This window comes from Drosophila elegans, unplaced genomic scaffold (assembly GCF_018152505.1).
Source record: "Drosophila elegans isolate 14027-0461.03 unplaced genomic scaffold, ASM1815250v1 contig_271, whole genome shotgun sequence".
Lineage (NCBI taxonomy): Eukaryota > Metazoa > Arthropoda > Insecta > Diptera > Drosophilidae > Drosophila > Drosophila elegans.
Window position 1 is genome coordinate 594,526 of NW_024545647.1, and position 25,211 is coordinate 619,736.

At 34.9% G+C, this 25,211-nt stretch overlaps 1 protein-coding gene across 4 annotated transcripts in view; it reads right to left on the reverse strand.

The window, feature by feature from the left end:
- The window catches only part of LOC108134775 (dnaJ homolog subfamily C member 16), a 412,650-nt gene that overhangs the window by 97,515 nt on the left and 289,924 nt on the right, over positions 1-25,211 (reverse strand). For all 4 annotated transcript variants that reach the window (XM_041708562.1, XM_041708563.1, XM_041708564.1 and 1 more), the window contains 2 exons: positions 7,569-7,808; positions 7,288-7,513 (listed from right to left, as the gene is read on the reverse strand). In XM_041708562.1, coding sequence (XP_041564496.1) covers positions 7,288-7,513; positions 7,569-7,808 — 466 coding nt within the window. The remainder of the gene's footprint in view (positions 1-7,287; positions 7,514-7,568; positions 7,809-25,211) is intronic.

Here is a 25,211-nt window from a genome sequence, read left to right on the forward strand (position 1 = left end):
GACTACCCGCCATGCTGTACAATGATCGGATCGGCCGTGGAATCGAAGGTACCCCGAAGGCAAAGCGCGTTAGTTAAGTGGAATCTTCGGAATTGTCCGGTCTAGCCTGCATCGAGCGTCTAAAGAACAAGCGAGATACTACAATCTTCGACGCCGGGATTGGAGGCCGAAACTTAGAGACCAGGTATGGCTACGTCATTTTCATATTTTCATTTGGTAGATCGTAAATAAAAAAATGCCACATGGAGTCAATCATTAAAGCTTAATTTCTTTAAGTTGATAAGAAACCCGACTGACAGCTCCAGGATGACAACTCCGTGAGAATCCGAGGTAGCAGGGGTAACAGATATTTAGCATAGACACTAAACCAGAAAACCGAAAATACTGGAAATCCCGAAAAGTCGGAAGAGGAAAAAACGTAACGCAACCACACAATTCTATTCTCCGGGCTTTCCAATGAGATGGTCACGCGCGCGGGTATTCAAAAAGGGTTTGTGAATCCTTCTGGATTCAAAGTGGGCGGGAAGCCCTCAGGATAGTTGCCTAAAAATCACTGTTCACTAAAATGAACAGGAGTCAGACCTCGGCCAGAGAGCATCCTTAAAAGATATAGTTATGGTTTATAATTTCAGAATAACGGTTTACATTTGGTTAAAATCGGACGAGTATATCTTATACCTCCCGTCCGTCTGTCCGTTTATACGCAAACTAGCCTCTTAGTTTTAAAGTTATCTGCATGAAACTAAGGCGAAAACAAAATTGTTTAATTATGGTTCAAGCTTGGTTAAAATCGAACGACTATCATATAGCTCCAATGGAAACAATCGCAAAATATATAAAAACAAACACAAAAAAAATTAAACTTTTCTAATTTGTTTATTTTTCTTTAAAATTCTTTTGGACATAGTAATGTTTTAATAATTCAAAATTACGCTTTAAATTTTATTCAAATGGGAAATCGAAATCATAAAGCTACCATAAAAACGTTAGTTTTTTTTATTATATACGCATATAAATTAAAATAATTTGGTTTTGCAATAACGGCAAGCCTATATAAACTTCGGCTTGCCGAAGTTAGCTTTTTTTCTGTTTTTTTTTATATATTAGTGGTTTAATAATTCAGAATTACGCCTTTAATTTTATTCGAATCGGAAAACAGTATCATGTTGCTGCCATAGGAACAGTGTTGGTGTTGTACAAAGATAAAAATTTTAGTTTATCTTAAAATTTTTGTATGTTTGTATTTAAGTACTGAAATATTTATGTTTATTATTGTTTTCAAATTAGCTTGATACCAATAAATTGAATTTTGTACTATTTCGCCAATATTCTTAAATGATTTATCATAATTTCGCTGCAATTTGAAAAAAGTTAATTTCACAGCATTTTGTGGAATGCACATACCAAGTGTACCAAGTGTACTAAATGGGAACACACAGTAACACTTTGTTGCAGTGTTTACATAATTCAAAGTCCCGGTCATAAACCAAGGTGGCCGCTATGTCTTGGCCCGCACACCGAATGTGCAAGTGTCAGCATAACTGTATCACGAGCGGACTTCATGTATGTGCGTATATTTAAGAATTCATAGCCGTCTCTCCGCTGCCTCTGTTGGCAGTGAAACAAACCTATAATCGTTTCGTATTAAATAATGGTCTTTTTCTTGAATTGAATGGAATTGCTACTTGGAAAGAAAGGATAAAAATAATACATGGCGACCGTAACAGGACTCGAGGATAAAAACAATACATGGCGTAAGAAGATTGCAGGACTCGAGGATAAAAACAATACATACATACAGTAGAGTGTGATGTGTGCTAAACGCAGTGGTGTGGTTAAAAGACTCAAAGCCAGAAAGGCTGAATTACTGAAGCTACTAAATAGCGGAAGTAAAATTAACTGGAACAACTCGGTAAAATTACACGCCGAAGTTGAACATATAAAGAACCTAATAATCGAAAGAAAAAGTCAAACCACAAACCCACACCCACACATCCACCTACCCTGTAATCCAAAGTCTACTTAAAATTAAAAAACAATTACCTCCGCCACAGAAACTAGAGATCCCAGCACTATGGAAGAAGTGCCCAAAGGACTGCGAGGGACCACTGTGCTCGCCCCATTGCGAGTTCACCTGTGCAGCCAGCACCAGCAACGTCTTTCCGATCAAGTAAGACCAAGGAAAAGTGAACCGACAGCGCTTGCTAGAGCGCTTTTTTTCACCGTGCACTGCGTTGCACAATTTTTTTATATTGCACTGCGATGCACATTTTTTTATGGTATATAAAGTTGCCCATTTAGCATGTGGCTTGAAAACCATGCAAAAACTAGGCAGGTTACTATGTAAAATTTCTTTTTCTTATTTATGAATTCTATTTCCCAATTCCATAAAAAAAAATTCTGCAATCTTTTACCTTATGAGCCAATATAAATGGCAAATTAAAAAGCAAATTAACTGCACACTAAACGTAAACCCTTATATACACAATTCTGTGAAAACACCCAAAATGGGTCTACTAGATGTACAAGAAGTGAACTCAATCGCTAACGTAATCAACAAAATATAATCAAAAAATATCGATAACGACTTAACAAATATCTTATTATCAATAATTGTTTTCATTATGAGCGGATGCATTTTGTATAAAGCCTATATGTACCACATGAAGTGCATATCAAAAAGTGCTGTAAACAGAAGCCAGGCTAACGATCAGGATAAGATATAAATTAATAAACCGCGAACAATTGTTATAAAAATATGTTTAAAAAAAAAACTACAAAGTATATACAAATGTGTATATGTTGACAGTGGCATATTTAAGAAAGAAATAAATGCTATCAAAAAAAAAAAAATTTTACCTCATTTTGAATTTTTATTATTGAAAATGAAATAAAAATAATTAAAAACTAAAAATGAACACACGGAATTGCATTATAGTTACTACCGATAAAGAACTAAATTTTGAAAATAGAGTATTAGCCATAGTTAGAAACGGAGCAGAGCCTCTATTAATTTTTCTCCATTATTACATTGCTCAAATACACAAAAAGCAATAGTATTGAGTAACATTCCAGGTGTACAAGCAAATTACAGTAAATAAACATGCTGAAATATTAGTAATCCGCTTCAACAGAGCGCGTATACTAATACATGACCAGTGAGACCGGATAGACAAAGCCCATTGGTCTGAAGTATCTAGGTTCTTGATCAAATTGCGATCGAACTTAATATATATAAAACAAAAGTACAATTTAACTATTTCTGTTACAACTATATTAAATACTCCATTGACAGTGGAAACTAGAGACGATCCAGAATTATCAGATTCGCCTGCACTTGAGCCAGCTGAGATAGATGACCCCGTCTCTACAGGTCCCGAAATAAGGAAAAAGACATTAATAACCTCACCATTCCCGCCGTCCATATTCAATCTGAATTATCAGATGAGGGCTTAAAAGACACCGATACAAACGATAGCCTTATAGAAGAAAAACCGACCACAATGGCCGATGAAACCATTGCCCAAAGGGCATACATAAGAGAAATATCGAAAACCATCCCCGAGTTTAACAGGCAAACCCCTTCTAAGATTCATAACAGCTTTGAAGTTGGTTAAGCTGACAAAGGGCACAAAAAGACATTATACAGAGTTCAAAACGAAACACCGATAGACGCCATAATCAAAAAATTTTAAGACACTGTAGTCGGCGAAACATCCGACGTAGTTAAAGCCAAAATGGCAAAATCAAGCCAGAAAGGCAAAATAGCAGAAAAGTTTACAACAGAAATCGACAACCTAAAATAATATTGGAAGCAGTCAATTTAGCAACTGTGAACGAAGCAGTCACCAAGTACATACAATGCAGTACTGAAATGACGGGCAATGCCAATTCAAAATTATACACCCAAAAAATAAGCAACTAACGCGGCAATAACTTCAGAAACAATTATCGCGGTAGGGGTAACAATAGAGGTAACTATCACAATAACCGATATTACCAAAACAACGGATATTACCAAAACAACGGCTATAACCAAAACAACGGTTACAACCGAAATAATATTAACCAAAATAACAATTATTATAGAAACAACTACAGAAGTAGAAACAACCGCGGTGTAAACAACCGCGAGGGAAACAACAATGGCAATAACAACAATTATCAAAACAACAACGTTAGGGTAGCCCAAACGAATTCGGGAAACTCCCAAACACCTTTAGATACACAGCAGTAGATAACATCAAAATTCACACCATAAATCTCAGTCAGAGTACATTCGTCCCTTTCATAAACGAAGTAACAGGAAAAGAATTAGTTTTTCTACTAGATACAGGTGCGGAAATATCCATATTGAAGGAAAACTCCGATATTTTTCAACACATTCAAAATAATCATATAATAAACATACAGGGAATAAGTCAGGAAGTTATCAAATCAAAAGACTTAACTCTCATTGAATTACAAACTTCTAAATATATAATCCCACACGATTTCCATATCGTAAATATAAAATTCGCCATTCCTTAAGATGAAAATACTAAGAATCGATTTTATTAAAAGATATAACTGTCAACTTGACTTCAAGCCGTCTGAAGACTGGCTTATGATTAGACCAAATAATCTCAAATATTCGATTTATGTTCCAATAACATACAGTTCTGGCAACAACTCCCTAATTCTGCCAGCAAGATCCCAAGTCGTCTGAAAAATTGAAATAAATTCAGAAGAAGACAGTGTATTAATTCCGAATCAAGAAATCCAGCGTGGTATTTATATTGCAAATACCATAGCAACAGTCCAAAATGCATACATAAGACTTTTAAACACAACAAATACAGATCAGGTAGTTTACACTTACAATATTCAATATGAAACACTTTCAAACAAACAGTCTTAAAGAACCGAGAAAAGATTGTATTAACTCAGCTTTCAAAAAACTTCCCGCCACAAATCAATAAACAACTAACAACATTATGCACCCAGTATAGCGATGTATTCGGACTAGAAACCGAAACGATCACTACCAATAATTTGTATAAACAAAAACTGAGATTAAACGATAACAGTCCACTTCTATTAGTACCCAAAAAGTCACTTCCGAATTAGGAAAAGAAAAATTGGCGATTAGTAATTTATTATCGTCAGATTAATAAAAAGCTCTTGTCTAATAATTTTCCACTCCCTAGAATTGATGATATTTTAGATCAACTAGGTAGAGGAAAATACTTCTCATGCCTTGACTTAATGTCCGGTTTTCACCAAATTGAACTCGAAAAAGTTCACGGATAATAACATCCTTTTCAACAAAAAATGGTTCATATCGCTTCACGCGATTCGGTTTAAAAATAGCGGCAAATTCTTTGCAGAGAATGATGACTATAGCTTTATCTAAATTGGAACCTTCGCAATCATTTCTTTATATGGATGATTTAATAGTCATAGGTTTTTCCGAAAAACATATGCTCAAGAATATTTAACTGATTTTTCGGGAAATGTAGGCAACACAACCTAAAGTTACATCCTGAAAAATGTTAATTTTTTATGCACGGAGTCACTTTTCTAGGACATAAGTGCACAGATAAAGGAATCTTGCCTGACGACAAAAAATACGACGTCATTCAAAATTATCCAGTCCCACATGATGCGGACAGCGCTGGAAGATTCATTGCATTTTGTAATTATTACAGACGGTTAATAAAAAATTTTGGTGAATATTCCCGTCACATAACAAGATTATGTAAGAAAGATGTAAAATTCGAATGGACAACTGAATGCCAAAACGCCTTCGAACATCTTAAATCAGCATTAATAAAACCAACTCTGTTACAATACCCAGTGTTGATGAACGCTTTGCAGCCGTTATTTTGAAATCATATATTTGCATTCAACTTAAGTTTTGGTATTTTTAAGTATCATATACCATTTGTGCTGCGCCACACTCTTGAGATTTTTTAGTGATAAGACTACAGCCAAACATGTCGGACACGCAGAAACCGTTTAATTAAAATAAAAATAATACAGTCCACTCAAACTCGGGAATTAAACGTTTTAATTCATCACCACCCAGATTTTAGCAAAGAATTTTGCATAATTACAGCTGCTAGCAAATATGCTTGTGGAGCAGTCCTAACACAAAACAAAAGTGGACTACATCTTCCAGTTGCGTACGCATCAAGATCTTTTACAAAAGGTGAAAGCAACAAGAGCACAACAGAACAAGAACTAGCATTTATTCATTGGGCAATAACATATTTTAGACCATATATTTATGGTAGACAAAAACAAACAAAACAGACCTCAGAACACTTACCTACTTATTTTCAATGGTAAACCCCAGTTCCAAATTAACACGAATGAGGCTTGAATTAAAGGAATATAATTTTACGGTAGAGTATCTAAAGGTTAAAGACAACTTTGTAGCCGATGCGTTATCAAGAATCACTATCACTGACTTAAAAAACATACAATCAAACAATATGGTTCTGAAAGTCACTACCAGAAACCAAAGTAGACAAAAATCCTGCGCAGGAAAAGAACAAATAGAATTGCATAAGCAATCTATAGATAAAGCTTCAAAGCCCAAAGTAAATGAAGTCATTAATAATGATGAAGTACGTAAAGTAGTGACCTTTCATGTAAATAATAAAATGTGCTTATTTAAATACGGAAAGAAAATTACAGCAAGATATGATGTTAGCGATTAGTATACATAATGGAACCATTGACTTAGGTCAATTCTTTCAAAGGCTTGAAAAGCAGGCCGGTATTAACAAAATCAGTCAACTCAAAGTGGCACCGTGGGAAAATATGGGCAATAAAATATTAAAATCATTGAGAGAAGCGCTACTCAACCCGGTGACCCTAATACCGAATAATAAAGATAAAGAAGCTATATTGTCTACATTCCATGATGATCCAAGACAAGGAGGTCATACAGGCATAAAAAAACATTGGCCAAGGTCCAGAGACACTATTACTGGAAAAATATGTCTTAAGAAATAAAAGAAATGTCCTAAAGAAATGTACTCAGCTGGAAAGCATCATTGCTTTAATTTTTTTTGAACATATACGCAAATAAATAAAAATGTATATGTTATAAAGAAAATTGCATTTTTGCTAAAGGTGCAAGGGTATATAAACTTCGGCTTGACCGAGCGATGGGGGCCTTTTGTTTAACCCTTAAACAATATTAATAATCGTTTTTTAATTCAAAATTATGATCCGTCTCACTTTTTATATACAAATTCTTTTATGTTACTAGCTATTCTGCTTATGGATACATACCTCGACTTTCAGTAATATGACCTTGTGCCTTAAGATTTTCCTCTTCAGCCCTTACAAAGTAGATTAATGTATATCCAATGGCAAACATAAGTCCGATTGTACCCAAAAGCGAAAATGCTGCAAGAAGAGTCTCTTCTTCGATATTGTCAAATAGGTAATCCACTAAATATAAGAATCGGGAAATCCATTTTGTTAAAGTTCCTTGAGAGTGCTCATTAATTAATTTCTGAAAGTTTTGGAATTATTTATATTCAGAAACACAAATGATGAAAAATCAGTACCTGCACAAAGGCTTCATAATTTAAGGCTTCTGAAGATTTTAAAAGCCGTTTCACGGTGTCGAAAATTTCGATTTTAGTCGAATTGATAAGACTTTCAGGTACAATATTCGTATTCTGATATGCTCCACAGACCCATTCGTATTTTATAAGATTAGCATCTCGTCGCCAAATAATGACAATTTTTAGAAGACCTTCCATGGATCCTTTGGAAATTGCTTGAACAAACTCTGTTTGGCTTTCCTGAAAAACAAATAAATTGTTTAGGTATTAACTAATTGTAAAAATAGGTTTAAACCAAGTTATAAAATGTAAAGAGACAGATAAGATTATGCAATATTTATTATGAAGAATGAAAATATATTATAAATATATTATAATTTTTATTTTATTTTTTATTTTATTTTAATATTTAGCATTAAAAGTTAAATATTATAAATGTTTTTTTTCTGAAACTTCCTGAATGTCTTATATTTTTATGTGTGTTAGCAAAAATAAGTTTTAAGTTTGTTTTTGAATTGTGACAGCATAAAGAGCTTGCAAGCCTTGCGTACAAGGCTATATTGCTGTTTCGTTGCGAGGAAGATAAGGTCATACAAATACTCAGTTTGATTTTTTTTAAGTCTAAGAATATTAAGATTCTTAAATCAATCCAAGTATGATATTTAAGGTTTAAGATTTTATTTGCGCTTTCTGTTACATAGCCCGTTCTAATAAATACTTTTTTCTAAAATCAATCAATACTATTATCAATATTCCTAGTACTACTTGTACAACATTTTTTAGTTTTCTGCCTAGTCACATCAATTTACATTACATTAATATTCCTAATTTCATGCTCACAACAACATTTTAGTTAATTTAATTTAATAGATAGCTGTTGAACATAGAATCATTAAATTTTATTTGATTTTTTGTTTAAATTTTAATTATATTTATTTATTATTTATTTTTTTTGTGAGTTTAAGTTTAAGTTTATTTTGAGTGTGTTAAAAGTGGTCGCTAAGTTTAATCTTCTTTTATCTTATGTCGACTTGCTGCATCAAAACAAAAGTTCAAGCCAACAATATTTGAAATCAAGTTTGCATCATTAATATGATCATTCCACGACTAAGTCTTCTTAAAATGAATACCCTTCATCCCTTGGCGCTCTTCGCCGATACTGGGGATAACCATCCACTCCTGTAATAGTTTCCTTAACATAATATCTCGGGAATTTTTTTTTCATTTTCTTTCAATCATACATGGCGAATTAATATATATATAAAATATATATAATATTGCAAGGGATCCTGTTGTAAATCAGGAATTTCAGCACTAATGTACGACTCGATTTGATTGGCCATAATTTTAGTCTTCAACCAAATAAGTAAGTGGACATGGTGCAGACCACGTTTTTGCCAATTATTAGAATACATAAAACACTGTACTTTACAAAACAATCGGTTTTTAACCAACAGCGCCATTAATGTTTTATCTTTTAAATGAAAGACCCGAGATATCAGGTCATGCCGATCCTGATTTAGGGTTACAGGTAAATGTTATAAAAAGATCAGGTCGGCCATAATGTCGAACATAAGTCATGGCAGCGTAGGTCTTTTCATGCATAAATCAAGGAGAGTCTGTAAAGGTAGAAGGTAAAATCACCATCTGACCAAGTTAAGTCACATCTGCATCTCCCTTACCTATAGCGTCTTGAAGATGTATGTAACTCTACTCTTAACTTTTTTCGATTTGCTCGAAAATAATTAAGCCGTTCAGTTTTCATTTTTGCACTCATATCAACCAAAAATTGATTAAACAGAGCTCTAAAATAATGCAAGTGATTAAATCAGTCTCTCTAAGCATTATTCGATAACTGTAAAAGCTTATTGCAGATTCAGTCTTCTTAAGATCATTTTTTGTTAATGGTGTAGCGCACACATATTGTATACCCACTGTACCAAGAGTACTTTGTTGCAGTGTTTACATAATCTAAATGTCCCAGTCTTAAACCCAAGTGGCCGAAATATCAACCGATCGCTATGCCTTGGACTACACACCGAAAGTGCTAGCATCGGCATAATTGGAACACGAACGGACCACGTGTTCAAATACCTCGCGCTCCTGCTTAACTTGATGTTTCGATTGTGATCAAAGAGGATACTTTATGGATCTAACAATGATATATGGAAGAATAACACCTGGAACACTGACAAAGGAGAAAAGAGAGAAGCTGACCATTACCGAGGAAAGTGAATTCCGCCCGGAAAACTGGCAAATAGGATGGAAAAATCAAAAGTCTGAGTGAGTAGAGTGCGAGTAATGGGCAAACGCGAAGGCCAAAAAGCAAGATAAATAAAAGAATAGCTCATATTAAGTGGCTATTATACAGAAATACGCTGCCCACATGGGCAGTCGCAGAAAAATTAACTGCTGAACTTGATTTTTTTTAAAGAATGCCTACAGCTACGCAAGCCAAATACCGCAACTCACTCAGCAAATATTAAAGTTATAAATGAAAAAATAACTAATAAATCACCATCTCCAAAGCCTTTGCCGAAGAAACCTGACGTCTGCCCGACGACTGCCCTGGACCACTAGACACCGCAGCATGCAAATACATATGCATGAAGAAGACCAGTGCGAAGACCGGCCCCCCCTGAGCTCATAGGCTCGGGACAACAGCAGCAGAGAACTCAAGAAGCGTGAGAGGCACCCCGTCCCTTGCGCCTTCGAAGGAAACCAAACCGGTGACGACCAGCTGACGCGGAGAACACCAGAAGATACTTTATCGGAAGCAGCCAAATCAACAGCACGAGGGGCAATCCGTTACTTGCGCCTTCGAAGGAGCGTCAGCGATGCCAAGCCGGCGACGACCAGCTGACGCAGGGAACACCGGAAAAATATTTTAATACCATTTGCACTGCGATGCATAATTTTTAAATTGCACTGAGATGCATATTTTTTTTAATAATATATTATAATTTTTGTAAAGCTGAGCGGAACTCTTTCTGCCCAGTTAGAAGTATGGTCCGTAAAGCCATACGAAAAATGAGAACATGTAGAAACAAAATAAAAAATTACAAATTTCTAAAAAATTTAAACAAAATTAATAAAAATTCAATAAAAAAAAAACAATTTTTTCTTCATGAGAAAATATACATGGCACATTAATAATAAATCGATAAAAAAACATATATAATTGGCATATATTATAAAACACCCAAAAGGGGTTTAGTAGACACCAAAGTGGTGGACTCAACGGCAAACGTTGTAAATAAGATCGAATCTGAAAAAAATGCTTATAATAATAGCAGTTATAATGTTAGCAAATGTGTTTTTAAAATTATATAAATTATAATTATATATAAATAAGTGCCTACTCAAAAGATTCCAAAGTCAAGCAAACGACTTGGAAAAAAAACTTGTCCATCATATTTGCGATAATTAGAGGCATTACTCAAAATTAAAAAAAATATATATAAGTTAAAAGATTGGTTATGATTTTTATATAAAAAAATCAAACTTTCCTTTATTGAGTTGGATTAAGAACTAACTTACTTAGATTAAACAATTATTTTTATAGCTACGCGTCGCTCCATCGCTGCCGCCGTCTCTGCCGCTGTTGATGTTTCTGCTGACGTTCTTTCATATTATTGGTTGCTGCTCTTGGTCGCCGTCGCCGTTGGCCAAACTTAATTGTAATTGGCCAGTGCATTTTAATTATAGTTTTTGGTTTATTTTCTGATTAATTAATCTGTTAATTACTACTTGTCTATTGTTGTTTTCTAGCTGCTCATTTATCTTGTCTTCTAAGATCTGATAGTCGTGAATTGTTCTGTGAATTGGAATAGTCGAGGACTGTAGTTATTCCCAAGCATGTTGGTAAAAATAATCTGAAAAATTATGTTCTTATATTATTTTTATGTATGATTTTTCCGGTTTGTGTTTTAATGGTGGTCGTTCTATTTTCCGCTACTTTCTCGGTTTTGTATCTAGATGTAAGTTTAGTTCCTAATCTTTTATCTATTTTTACATGTACAGTTTCGCCTGGCTTAAAAAGTTTTGGTAATATTTTTCCTTGATTATGGTATTCGAGGTCGGCTGTTTGTTTATTTTTAATTTTCTTTTTATTTCTTCTCGTTTCTTTTCTATGTCTTCTGTTGAACTAGAGATTGTGCTTCTGAAAAATATGTCTATGGGTCTTTCTTTTGTTACAGAATGTATCGATTTATTATATTCTTGAACTGCTTTAAAGATTAAATCTTCAAATGATATGCTCCCGTTGTCTTTTTTGAGACACCGCATGATTTCAGATAGGGTTGAATGAAACCTTTCTATTTGTCCGTTACTTGTCGATGCGTACGGTGCGGTGGTGTGTAATGATATTTTGAGTTCATCTTCTAACATCAACTTTATTGCTGCTGAGCCAAATGATCGTTCGTTGTCCATTATTATCCATTTCGGCATACCGAAAGCAATTAACATTTCCCTCAACGGATTTTTTATATCTTCAGATGCTCTTGACTCTAAAATTTTTACTTGAACATATTTTGAAAACTTGTCAATTCCCGTTAAGACTCTATGTTTTTCGGTAATATAAATATCTATGTGAACTATTTCTCCTGGGTAATTAGGAATAGGGGTCGGTTGGATTTCTCCTTTTGGGGGGTGTCTATCGTATTTTGATTCTTTACAAGTTTGACAGGCTTGAACTATTGCTTGGATTTTCTTGGTAAGTTGTGGAAAGAAATAATTCTTCAATATTTGTAATTTGTTCTCTTTTGCATCTCTATTGGCTCGTTTATGCTCGAGGATAATTATTTCGTTTTGTTGGGACTCCGAAGTTACGTCGTCTATTTCGTTTTGAGTAAACCTTACCTTGTATGATTTAAAATAGGTAGGGTAAATGTTTTGAATTTTTCCCATTACCTCTTCGGATGTAATGAGTCCATTTATAAGCTTAGGATCAAGTTTACTAGTTAAAATTGCAATAAGTTTTTCTTCCGTGTAAGATTTTTGTTTAATTATGTGTCTGTGGTATGTTGGGAATGGCATTTTGAAGCTATAGGAATCTGTATCGGCAGTCAGTAATAATAATTGTTTTTTAAATACGTTAATTGGAGCTTCTACTGAAAATATGAGGTTGTGTGACGAGCTTTCGTCGCTATTGGCTGATGCTGAGGAGCTGATTGAATTAATTTCTGCGGGGGCCCGGGACAAAGCGTCCGCTACCACATTAGCTACTCCGGGCTTGTACCTGATCTCGTGGTTATACTCGCCAATGAGGTCTCTCCAGCGTTTAAGCTTAGCGTTATGGTTATTTACTCTATTCGAAAAACTCAAGGGTTGGTGATCCGTGTATATTACCACTTTTGAATACCCGTAAAGATAATGTCTTAAACTTTGGAGCGCTCAAACGATCGCGAGCATCTCTCTTTCGTTAGTTGCGTAGTTCTCTTCAGTCTTTGACAGGGTGCGTGAAATGAACGTTATTGGCCTATGATTTTGTTCCAATACTGCGCCTATTGCGTAACTTGAAGCGTCAGTAGTCAATTGAAATTCTTTTCCGAAATCTGGATAGGCAAGGGTAACCTCTCTGGAGACGAGAGTATTTTTTAAGTTTCTCGAATGCTGTAATCGCATCTTTGCTCAAGTTGATAGCAGTTCTGCTTGACTTGGTCTTAGATATCCGTTATGGTTAGGGGTTTTGCTATTTTGGCGTAATCTTTTATGAACCGCCTATAATAACCTGTCATGCCCAAAAAGGAACGGAGATCTTTTAATGTTTTTGGGACTGGAAATTTTGTAATCGCTTTTATTTTATCTATGTTGGTTTTTACTCCATTTTCTGATATTGTGTACCCCAAGAAGTCTACTTCGTTTTTAAAAAAATGGCATTTCTCTATTTGAACCCTCATATTTGCGTTTTGTAGCGTTGAAAATACTCTTTCCAAGTTTTTGCCGTGCTCCACTTCGTTTTTGCTAAAGACTATAATATCATCAATGTATACATAGCAAATTTTCCCTATGTATTCTCTCAATATGTCGTCTAACGCTCTTTGAAAAAAGGAAGGGGAATTTTTCAAACCGAATGGGAGTCTCGTAAATTCATATTTTCCGCCATTTACCGCGAATGCTGTTTTTTCTATGTCCGTATCTTTCAGTGGTATTTGATGAAAACCGCTCTTGAGATCTAATACCGAAAAATATTTGTTGTCCCCGAGCTGCGCAATAATTTCTCCAATTTCGGGTGTGGGATACCGATCTGAGATAGTAACTTCATTAAGTTTCCTATAATCAATTACTAATCTGTACTTTTTTTCTTCGGACTGGCCGGACTTTTTCGGAACTACCCAGACTGGTGCATTACATGGTGATCTTGAAGGTCTTATAATACCATCTCTTAGCGTCTCAGTTATTTGTTTTTCTACCTCCTGTTTGAGTGATATTGGGTATGGGTAATGTTTTCCGTAAACTGGAGAATCTGATGAAGTTCTGATCTCACCTACTACTTTAGTTGTGTATGCTTACTTTGAATCGGGATCTGCGAAGAGGATTTTGTGGCTTTGTACGAGGAGTTTTATTATTGATTTTTGTGACTCGGTCATATGGCTGACTTGCGGTCCAATTGTATTTACTGCTTGTGTCGCTAGTTGATGAATTTTAATTTTGCGTTTATTTCCGAGAATTAATATATCATTTTTTACATCTATTATTGCTCCTAGTCTTTTCATTGTGTCATTGCCCAAGATACCATGAAAGGTTTTCAGGGTGTCTAGTAAAAAGAATTTCATGGGTGTATCCGAAATATTAGCGAGCTTAAGAATTGCGTGTTGTGTTATTTTATTGTTACCACCGACTGAGCTAACTGAAAAAGTGTTCTCATTTGGCTTTGGATTTGGTACTAATTGATTTTGAATATAATTTTGATTAGAGCCCGTGTCGATTAAGAATTTTAGAATTTTTCCGTTCCCCGTGGTTACTTTAAAGTAAGGTAGTGAGGAACGATTTATTCTAAAAAATAAAGTTCTGACATATCTATGTATTCTTGTTGTTCGTTATCGCTTTGCCATACATATTCCTCCTGAAGTTCGTTAACGTTATTTTCTTCTGCCAACTAATAATACTCTTGTTCTGAACTTGATGAAGCTTCATCTGAATTTTGCTGCGCGTTACTTTCTGTCTCTGGTTGAATATGGAACTGTCTTGGCATCTTATTATTATTTGGGGCATTAGCGGTGCTGAGAAGTCTTTTCCCTGCATAATCATTATTTGTTGGTTTGTTCATATAATTTATATGACGTGATCGAACTGACTGATCTACGTCCATAGGTACCGGTTTCGGTTGTGGTCGTGGCGGAGGTTTTGGTATGCTATAGGTCGCTACTACACCGGATTGGTTTGTATAAGGTTGACTATAAGATTTGAATTGGTTAGTTTGAGTAATTAGGGGTTTTCCGGATTGGTTTGGGTTATGGTAGAGGTGCGGATGGAAATTTTGTTTGACGGCTACCATCCGATATGGTTGTTGGGGTTTAGGTGGTAGCATGGGTGCCCTCCCTAAATACGGAGTTTTTGGTGTCTGGTTATTCCTAGCATTTTGATTCTCTAGCAGACTGCATAAATGTAGAGCGTGTCCTATGTCATGTGGTTCTTTAATGGCCAGCAATTGTGCCAGGTTTCCATTAAGTCCTCTGACAAAAGTGTCTAAGGCTTTTTCCCTATACATGGCTGTCAGAGATTGTATAGTTTCTTGTGAGGCATCTAAGCTGCCAATTTGGTTCAGAATTAGTGATAATTGTTGATAGACTGCCTGATAATATTCATCTATAGTATTGTTACCTTGGTTAAGAGCATATAGTTGATATTCTAAGGTCTTTAAGTCGCGCTTGTCGGCGAAATGCGCTGTTAGGCATTTTGAAATAGCTGTCCAATCTAAGGGGGTATTATATGATTTTAATACTGCGTCCGCTTGACCAGTAATTTTGTTACGGATTGCTAAAAGAATTCCATAATATTTTGGTGAACCAATTCTGTTTTCATAGATTTTTAACACCCTCTCGACACTTTTCCTCCATGATGAATATTCACTTTTGTTTCCTGAAAAGTCTCTAAGTGTCCGAACAATGTCTGGTAATTTATCTAACTCACTAAGATTGTGCGTTTATTCTCTTTTAATTGTTTGGTCAGTATATTTGGAAAAATCTTTATTTGGATTAAGTATTTCCTTTACTAGTCTACTGAGATTTGCCTCTAAGATTGTTTTTATTTTTTCCTCAATGTCCCTCTCGGTCATGATTCGTGTGTTTATTTGTGTGGAACTGGCTGATGAGGGTCCGGTAAGATTCGCGAGTCTGTCTGCCAAATCTTGTTCGGTCATTTTGGGTATGGATATATGAGCAGCGAAAAGTTTAATTTTTTAATTTTAGTTATTCAGAATTCGAAAGTTGTCTTCTAAGAATTAGGGTGTGCGATTTTTTATTACCTTTGTAACTATTGTGTGGGAATTTTTATTTTCCCTATATTTTGGATTTTTTCTTTTTAACTCACTAAAATATGTCTTCTACACTTTATATTTGGGTAAAACTTTTTCTTCTTTGAATATTTTTCGATTAAATATTTTTTATGTTTTTGTTAATAAATTGCTTAAAACTATTCTTACAGTAGTAACATATCTCGGCGTGCTCTCGTGATGACAGGCTCGGCAGATTCCGTTTTATCCCACTCTGCAACGATCTCTCCTGAGTGTGAGTTTACTAAGGGGCCTTCTCTGTACCTTAATTCACGTTCCCTTCGAACGGATACTAAAGGGATCACGGCGATAAAATTTGGCCTGATTATTCCACCGGGTACAAGTCCTGTTTTTTTTTTTTCAGGAGTGACAATTTGCGGCGTTTTTTAAACGGCACTTTTGCACTTCCGAATCTCGGTATTTTTGGTTTTTTACTTCTCACTGATTAGGCGGAGGTTTGAAACGAAACGTCAGAATTTTTTACTTTCTGAACTTCGCGAGACGCGGAACTTGTTATCCTTTCGCGATTTTAATCAGGTCCCTGTTCGGGCGCCAGTTAAAAGATTGGTTATGATTTTTGTATAAAAAAATCAAACTTTCCTTTATTGAGTTGGATTAAGAACTAACTTACTTAGATTAAACAATTATTTTTATAGCTACGCGTCGCTCCATCGCTGCCGCCGTCTCTGCCGCTGTTGATGTTTCTGCTGACGTTCTTTCATATTATTGGTTGCTGCTCTTGGTCGCCGTCGCCGTTGGCCAAACTTAATTGTAATTGGCCAGTGCATTTTAATTATAGTTTTTGTTGTATGCACTAAGTTGAGTTCGATCAACTTTGGAAATTGGCTATTCTGCATTCCCACGATCGCTGACCAAAAGGTGCAAGCTAAGTTCGTTAGAACTTTATTGAGAGCATTGCTTTGCTGTTAGTTGTGCAATTAATGCTCTCTTCTTCGGTTTGGGAAATTCTATTATTGAGGGCATTGCTTTGCTGTTTGTTGTGCAATCAATGCTTACTCATTTCCTCTGTCTGAGAAATTGTATTATTTTGGGTGTTAACTTATATATATATTAACATATTCACTTAACTTATAATAATTCCTAATATCCTTCTATTTTTTTTTTTTTTAATAACTAAAAATGAACACTCTAAAAGCAATTTCAAAGGTCTATAGGATAACCCCAAATTTTCAACATAGAAATCTACAATTGGTCTCAACGACCCCGAGGAGCATATTAGAGCTCGAATACAGTTATATTGATTTATTCAGGTTAGATTTCACCAATGATTCATTGCTCCAGAACACAAAAAGGAATTGTATTATCAATTAATTACCCATATCCATTAAATAAAAGAAGCATTTATTAAACCCTATAAAAGGCCAAAAAAGGCCAATACAACAAGATACAATCAGAAAACATGCAAAAATACTCGTCGACTTTTTTAATGAGGCTAGAATATTAGTGCATGTAGAAAAATAATAAGTAAAACGAACTGGTCAAAGGTATCAAAGTTATTGATCAAGTTACGTTCGAACTTATTAACAGTCAGAGAGAGGTATAAATTGGATACCAACAATAAATACCCCTCTGACAATAGATCCAAGTGAAGAACTTGAATCCAATAACCCTGAACCAACTGAGTCAGACACGCAAGAAAGCTCCGACTTTTAGGTAGAGAAAGAAACTAAGTTAGAAGAAACCGATTTACATGATCTAACCATACCAAAAACACAGTGAGAGGATACTGAAGATTCAGACCTGAATATAATAGAATCCAAGCCTTAAGACCAAGCATTATGGTAATGGAAGTTGAAACCATTGGCCAGCGGGCATACATAAAAGATATATCAAGAGTCATACCCGAATTCAATGGCCAAAAATTGAGACAACGAAGATTCATAATAGCAGTCAAATTGTATGACTTAACAAATGGACCATTTGAACACCTGGCTATCGAAGTAAACAAGACGAAAACAGTACGCTGTACCTTATTAAAGGCGCAAAATGAAGACACTATTAAGGCAATAACTGCGAAGCTGGAAGCCAATGTCGTCGGTGAAACATCCGATGTACTACAGGCTAAAATGACTAAAACAACGCAGAAAGGAAAAACTGCTGAAAAATGTACCAATGAAATAGATAATTTACGAAAGCTACTTGAAGCTTCGTATACCGATGCTAATAAGTTCAGCACAAAAGAAGCCATCAACACAATGGTTGAAAACTGTGAGCATGGCAGACTGAAATCAATACTAGAAGATGGTAACTTTAACGCAATGAATAATGGCATCACGAAGTATATACAATTTAGTACGGAAATGACGGACCAACAACTATTTAGTCTTGGAAATTACAGAGGAAACAACCGTGGCGGAGTCAATAAAGGTAACTACAATAATAATAACAACGCAAAAAGAAATAATAATTATAATAATAAAAATAATAATAATAATAATAATAATAATAATAATAATAATAATAATAATAATAATAATAATAATAATAATAATAATAATAATAATAATAATAATAATAATAATAATAATAATAATAATAATAATAATAATAATAATAATAATAATAATAATAATAATAATAATAATAATAATAATAATAATAATAATAATAATAATAATAATAATAATAATAATTGTTCAGACGAACAGTGATAAATATTACGTCTAAGATTTAATTAGCTCTGCACATGTCATGTATAACTGTCGATCAAGAGCCATAATTTACGATCTGGGACCCGACAAGGGTTCAGCTTTTCAAATACACTTGTAATCTGTAACAGCAGGCCACTTGAGCTATCTAATACCGAGAGTTCTTGGGCGGGGGGCAAAATAAATAAGTCCCCCGCCCAGACTAAAAAGATTAGGTCACTGCGTAGACCAAAGCTAAGATTAGAATAAGATTTTCACATAAGTTTTCTTGTCAAGAAGTTTTAAATAAAATGAAACAGTTTCAATACAGAACTCAAACAAAAAGGTTGTATTTCTTTACTGTCCTTAACATTTTGGTCCTACGAGCAACTCTACAGTTTTCCCCCACCAGTGGTAAGAGACTTAGAGGAAAGCCAGCACCTTAATTGACTCTTATTTTCCCCTTTATGGTAAGAAACAGGGTATAAATTTTAAAGCAAAAGGACAAATAAGAGTCCTTATTGTTTAAAGCAATTTTCAAAAATTAAAAAAAAAATATAATAAATTGTCATCGAACAATTTTATTTTGAGGCGTTTTCGTGGCCTTACAACAACAAAAAAAGTGATTAATTAATTAAGCAATTTATTTTTATATATATACATATACAAAACTAAAGTCAAAACCATGCTGTCCGCTGAAACTATTACCTTAATAAAAAGGCAAGTAGAAATTACAAAACTAATTCATACCCTTAAAGAGCTACCTAGTCTATCATTTGAATATTTGAAACAGTATGAAGAATTAAGGTCCGAATATGTTCAAAATCATTCGGTTTTGGTTCAAATTGGAGTAGTCGATCATGACTACTTCAAGAAGAATCATTATGAGAAAATGATGATAGATCTCTCAAACATAAAAGATAGGATAAATAGGGTTTTAAACAAAGCTGACGAAGTTGACTTAGAGGCCAGTAGTTCTAAAGTTGTCAATAAATTAGATAGGGCAATAGTACAGGTACGGGAATACTTAAAAGAAACTTTTGAAGACATTAAGCTAGACAATGTTTCAACTTTTGAGATTAGAGTCCAGAAATTAGAATTTTATTGGACAAAAATAGTAGGTCTTAAACAAGTCGACCAAGTATATGTCACTGATGGGGGTTATGACGAGGAGTTGAACGAGTTAGAGTTCGACATCTCGTCAATAACCAACACAATGAAAAAAAAAAAATCGAACAAATTGTGCTCGGAAAGGTTAACGTTGGAAATCATAGCTCATGAGCTCATAGGCTCGGGACAACAGCAGCAGAGAACTCAAGAAGCGTGAGAGGCACCCCGTCCCTTGCGCCTTCGAAGGAAACCAAACCGGTGACGACCAGCTGACGCGGAGAACACCAGAAGATACTTTATCGGAAGCAGCCAAATCAACAGCACGAGGGGCAATCCGTTACTTGCGCCTTCGAAGGAGCGTCAGCGATGCCAAGCCGGCGACGACCAGCTGACGCAGGGAACACCGGAAAAATATTTTAATACCATTTGCACTGCGATGCATAATTTTTAAATTGCACTGAGATGCATATTTTTTTTAATAATATATTATAATTTTTGTAAAGCTGAGCGGAACTCTTTCTGCCCAGTTAGAAGTATGGTCCGTAAAGCCATACGAAAAATGAGAACATGTAGAAACAAAATAAAAAATTACAAATTTCTAAAAAATTTAAACAAAATTAATAAAAATTCAATAAAAAAAAAAACAATTTTTTCTTCATGAGAAAATATACATGGCACATTAATAATAAATCGATAAAAAAAACATATATAATTGGCATATATTATAAAACACCCAAAAGGGGTTTAGTAGACACCAAAGTGGTGGACTCAACGGCAAACGTTGTAAATAAGATCGAATCTGAAAAAAATGCTTATAATAATAGCAGTTATAATGTTAGCAAATGTGTTTTTAAAATTATATAAATTATAATTATATATAAATAAGTGCCTACTCAAAAGATTCCAAAGTCAAGCAAACGACTTGGAAAAAAAACTTGTCCATCATATTTGCGATAATTAGAGGCATTACTCAAAATTAAAAAAAATATATATAAGTTAAAAGATTGGTTATGATTTTTATATAAAAAAATCAAACTTTCCTTTATTGAGTTGGATTAAGAACTAACTTACTTAGATTAAACAATTATTTTTATAGCTACGCGTCGCTCCATCGCTGCCGCCGTCTCTGCCGCTGTTGATGTTTCTGCTGACGTTCTTTCATATTATTGGTTGCTGCTCTTGGTCGCCGTCGCCGTTGGCCAAACTTAATTGTAATTGGCCAGTGCATTTTAATTATAGTTTTTGGTTTATTTTCTGATTAATTAATCTGTTAATTACTACTTGTCTATTGTTGTTTTCTAGCTGCTCATTTATCTTGTCTTCTAAGATCTGATAGTCGTGAATTGTTCTGTGAATTGGAATAGTCGAGGACTGTAGTTATTCCCAAGCATGTTGGTAAAAATAATCTGAAAAATTATGTTCTTATATTATTTTTATGTATGATTTTTCCGGTTTGTGTTTTAATGGTGGTCGTTCTATTTTCCGCTACTTTCTCGGTTTTGTATCTAGATGTAAGTTTAGTTCCTAATCTTTTATCTATTTTTACATGTACAGTTTCGCCTGGCTTAAAAAGTTTTGGTAATATTTTTCCTTGATTATGGTATTCGAGGTCGGCTGTTTGTTTATTTTTAATTTTCTTTTTTATTTCTTCTCGTTTCTTTTCTATGTCTTCTGTTGAACTAGAGATTGTGCTTCTGAAAAATATGTCTATGGGTCTTTCTTTTGTTACAGAATGTATCGATTTATTATATTCTTGAACTGCTTTATAGATTAAATCTTCAAATGATATGCTCCCGTTGTCTTTTTTGAGACACCGCATGATTTCAGATAGGGTTGAATGAAACCTTTCTATTTGTCCGTTACTTGTCGATGCGTACGGTGCGGTGGTGTGTAATGATATTTTGAGTTCATCTTCTAACATCAACTTTATTGCTGCTGAGCCAAATGATCGTTCGTTGTCCATTATTATCCATTTCGGCATACCGAAAGCAATTAACATTTCCCTCAACGGATTTTTAATATCTTCAGATGCTCTTGACTCTAAAATTTTTACTTGAACATATTTTGAAAACTTGTCAATTCCCGTTAAGACTCTATGTTTTTCGGTAATATAAATATCTATGTGAACTATTTCTCCTGGGTAATTAGGAATAGGGGTCGGTTGGATTTCTCCTTTTGGGGGGTGTCTATCGTATTTTGATTCTTTACAAGTTTGACAGGCTTGAACTATTGCTTGGATTTTCTTGGTAAGTTGTGGAAAGAAATAATTCTTCAATATTTGTAATTTGTTCTCTTTTGCATCTCTATTGGCTCGTTTATGCTCGAGGATAATTATTTCGTTTTGTTGGGACTCCGAAGTTACGTCGTCTATTTCGTTTTGAGTAAACCTTACCTTGTATGATTTAAAATAGGTAGGGTAAATGTTTTGAATTTTTCCCATTACCTCTTCGGATGTAATGATTCCATTTATAAGCTTAGGATCAAGTTTACTAGTTAAAATTGCAATAAGTTTTTCTTCCGTGTAAGATTTTTGTTTAATTATGTGTCTGTGGTATGTTGGGAATGGCATTTTGAAGCTATAGGAATCTGTATCGGCAGTCAGTAATAATAATTGTTTTTTAAATACGTTAATTGGAGCTTCTACTGAAAATATGAGGTTGTGTGACGAGCTTTCGTCGCTATTGGCTGATGCTGAGGAGCTGATTGAATTAATTTCTGCGGGGGCCCGGGACAAAGCGTCCGCTACCACATTAGCTACTCTGGGCTTGTACCTGATCTCGTGGTTATACTCGCCAATGAGGTCTCTCCAGCGTTTAAGCTTAGCGTTATGGTTATTTACGCTATTCGAAAAACTCAAGGGTTGGTGATCCGTGTATATTACCACTTTTGAATACCCGTAAAGATAATGTCTTAAACTTTGGAGCGCCCAAACGATCGCGAGCATCTCTCTTTCGTTAGTTGCGTAGTTCACTTCAGTCTTTGACAGGGTGCGTGAAATGAACGTTATTGGCCTATGATTTTGTTCCAATACTGCGCCTATTGCGTAACTTGAAGCGTCAGTAGTCAATTGAAATTCTTTTCCGAAATCTGGATAGGCAAGGGTAACCTCTCTGGAGACGAGAGTATTTTTAAGTTTCTCGAATGCTGTAATCGCATCTTTGCTCAAGTTGATAGCAGTTCTGCTTGACTTGGTCTTAGATATCCGTTATGGTTAGGGGTTTTGCTATTTTGGCGTAATCTTTTATGAACCGCCTATAATAACCTGTCATGCCCAAAAAGGAACGGAGATCTTTTAATGTTTTTGGGACTGGAAATTTTGTAATCGCTTTTATTTTATCTATGTTGGTTTTTACTCCATTTTCTGATATTGTGTACCCCAAGAAGTCTACTTCGTTTTTAAAAAAATGGCATTTCTCTATTTGAACCCTCATATTTGCGTTTTGTAGCGTTGAAAATACTCTTTCCAAGTTTTTGCCGTGCTCCACTTCGTTTTTGCTAAAGACTATAATATCATCAACGTATACATAGCAAATTTTCCCTATGTATTCTCTCAATATGTCGTCTAACGCTCTTTGAAAAAAGGAAGGGGAATTTTTCAAACCGAATGGGAGTCTCGTAAATTCATATTTTCCGCCATTTACCGCGAATGCTGTTTTTTCTATGTCCGTATCTTTCAGTGGTATTTGATGAAAACCGCTCTTGAGATCTAATACCGAAAAATATTTGTTGTCCCCGAGCTGCGCAATAATTTCTCCAATTTCGGGTATGGGATACCGATCTGAGATAGTAACTTCATTAAGTTTCCTATAATCAATTACTAATCTGTACTTTTTTTCTTCGGACTGGCCGGACTTTTTCGGAACTACCCAGACTGGTGCATTACATGGTGATCTTGAAGGTCTTATAATACCATCTCTTAGCATCTCAGTTATTTGTTTTTCTACCTCCTGTTTGAGTGATATTGGGTATGGGTAATGTTTTCCGTAAACTGGAGAATCTGATGAAGTTCTGATCTCACCTACTACTTTAGTTGTGTATGCTTACTTTGAATCGGGATCTGCGAAGAGGATTTTGTGGCTTTGTACGAGGAGTTTTATTATTGATTTTTGTGACTCGGTCATATGGCTGACTTGCGGTCCAATTGTATTTACTGCTTGTGTCGCTAGTTGATGAATTTTAATTTTGCGTTTATTTCCGATAATTAATATATCATTTTTTACATCTATTATTGCTCCTAGTCTTTTCATTGTGTCATTGCCCAAGATACCATGAAAGGTTTTCAGGGTGTCTAGTAAAAAGAATTTCATGGGTGTATCCGAAATATTAGCGAGCTTAAGAATTGCGTGTTGTGTTATTTTATTGTTACCACCGACTGAGCTAACTGAAAAAGTGTTCTCATTTGGCTTTGGATTTGGTACTAATTGATTTTGAATATAATTTTGATTAGAGCCCGTGTCGATTAAGAATTTTAGAATTTTTCCGTTCCCCGTGGTTACTTTAAAGTAAGGTAGTGAGGAACGATTTATTCTAAAAAATAAAGTTCTGACATATCTATGTATTCTTGTTGTTCGTTATCGCTTTGCCATACATATTCCTCCTGAAGTTCGTTAACGTTATTTTCTTCTGCCAACTGATAATACTCTTGTTCTGAACTTGATGAAGCTTCATCTGAATTTTGCTGCGCGTTACTTCCTGTCTCTGGTTGAATATGGAACTGTCTTGGCATCTTATTATTATTTGGGGCATTAGCGGTGCTGAGAAGTCTTTTCCCTGCATAATCATTATTTGTTGGTTTGTTCATATAATTTATATGACGTGATCGAACTGACTGATCTACGTCCATAGGTACCGGTTTCGGTTGTGGTCGTGGCGGAGGTTTTGGTATGCTATAGGTCGCTACTACACCGGATTGGTTTGTATAAGGTTGACTATAAGATTTGAATTGGTTAGTTTGAGTAATTAGGGGTTTTCCGGATTGGTTTGGGTTATGGTAGAGGTGCGGATGGAAATTTTGTTTGACGGCTACCATCCGATATGGTTGTTGGGGTTTAGGTGGTAGCATGGGTGCCCTCCCTAAATACGGAGTTTTTGGTGTCTGGTTATTCCTAGCATTTTGATTCTCTAGCAGACTGCATAAATGTAGAGCGTGTCCTATGTCATGTGGTTCTTTAATGGCCAGCAATTGTGCCAGGTTTCCATTAAGTCCTCTGACAAAAGTGTCTAAGGCTTTTTCCCTATACATGGCTGTCAGAGATTGTATAGTTTCTTGTGAGGCATCTAAGCTGCCAATTTGGTTCAGAATTAGTGATAATTGTTGATAGACTGCCTGATAATATTCATCTATAGTATTGTTACCTTGGTTAAGAGCATATAGTTGATATTCTAAGGTCT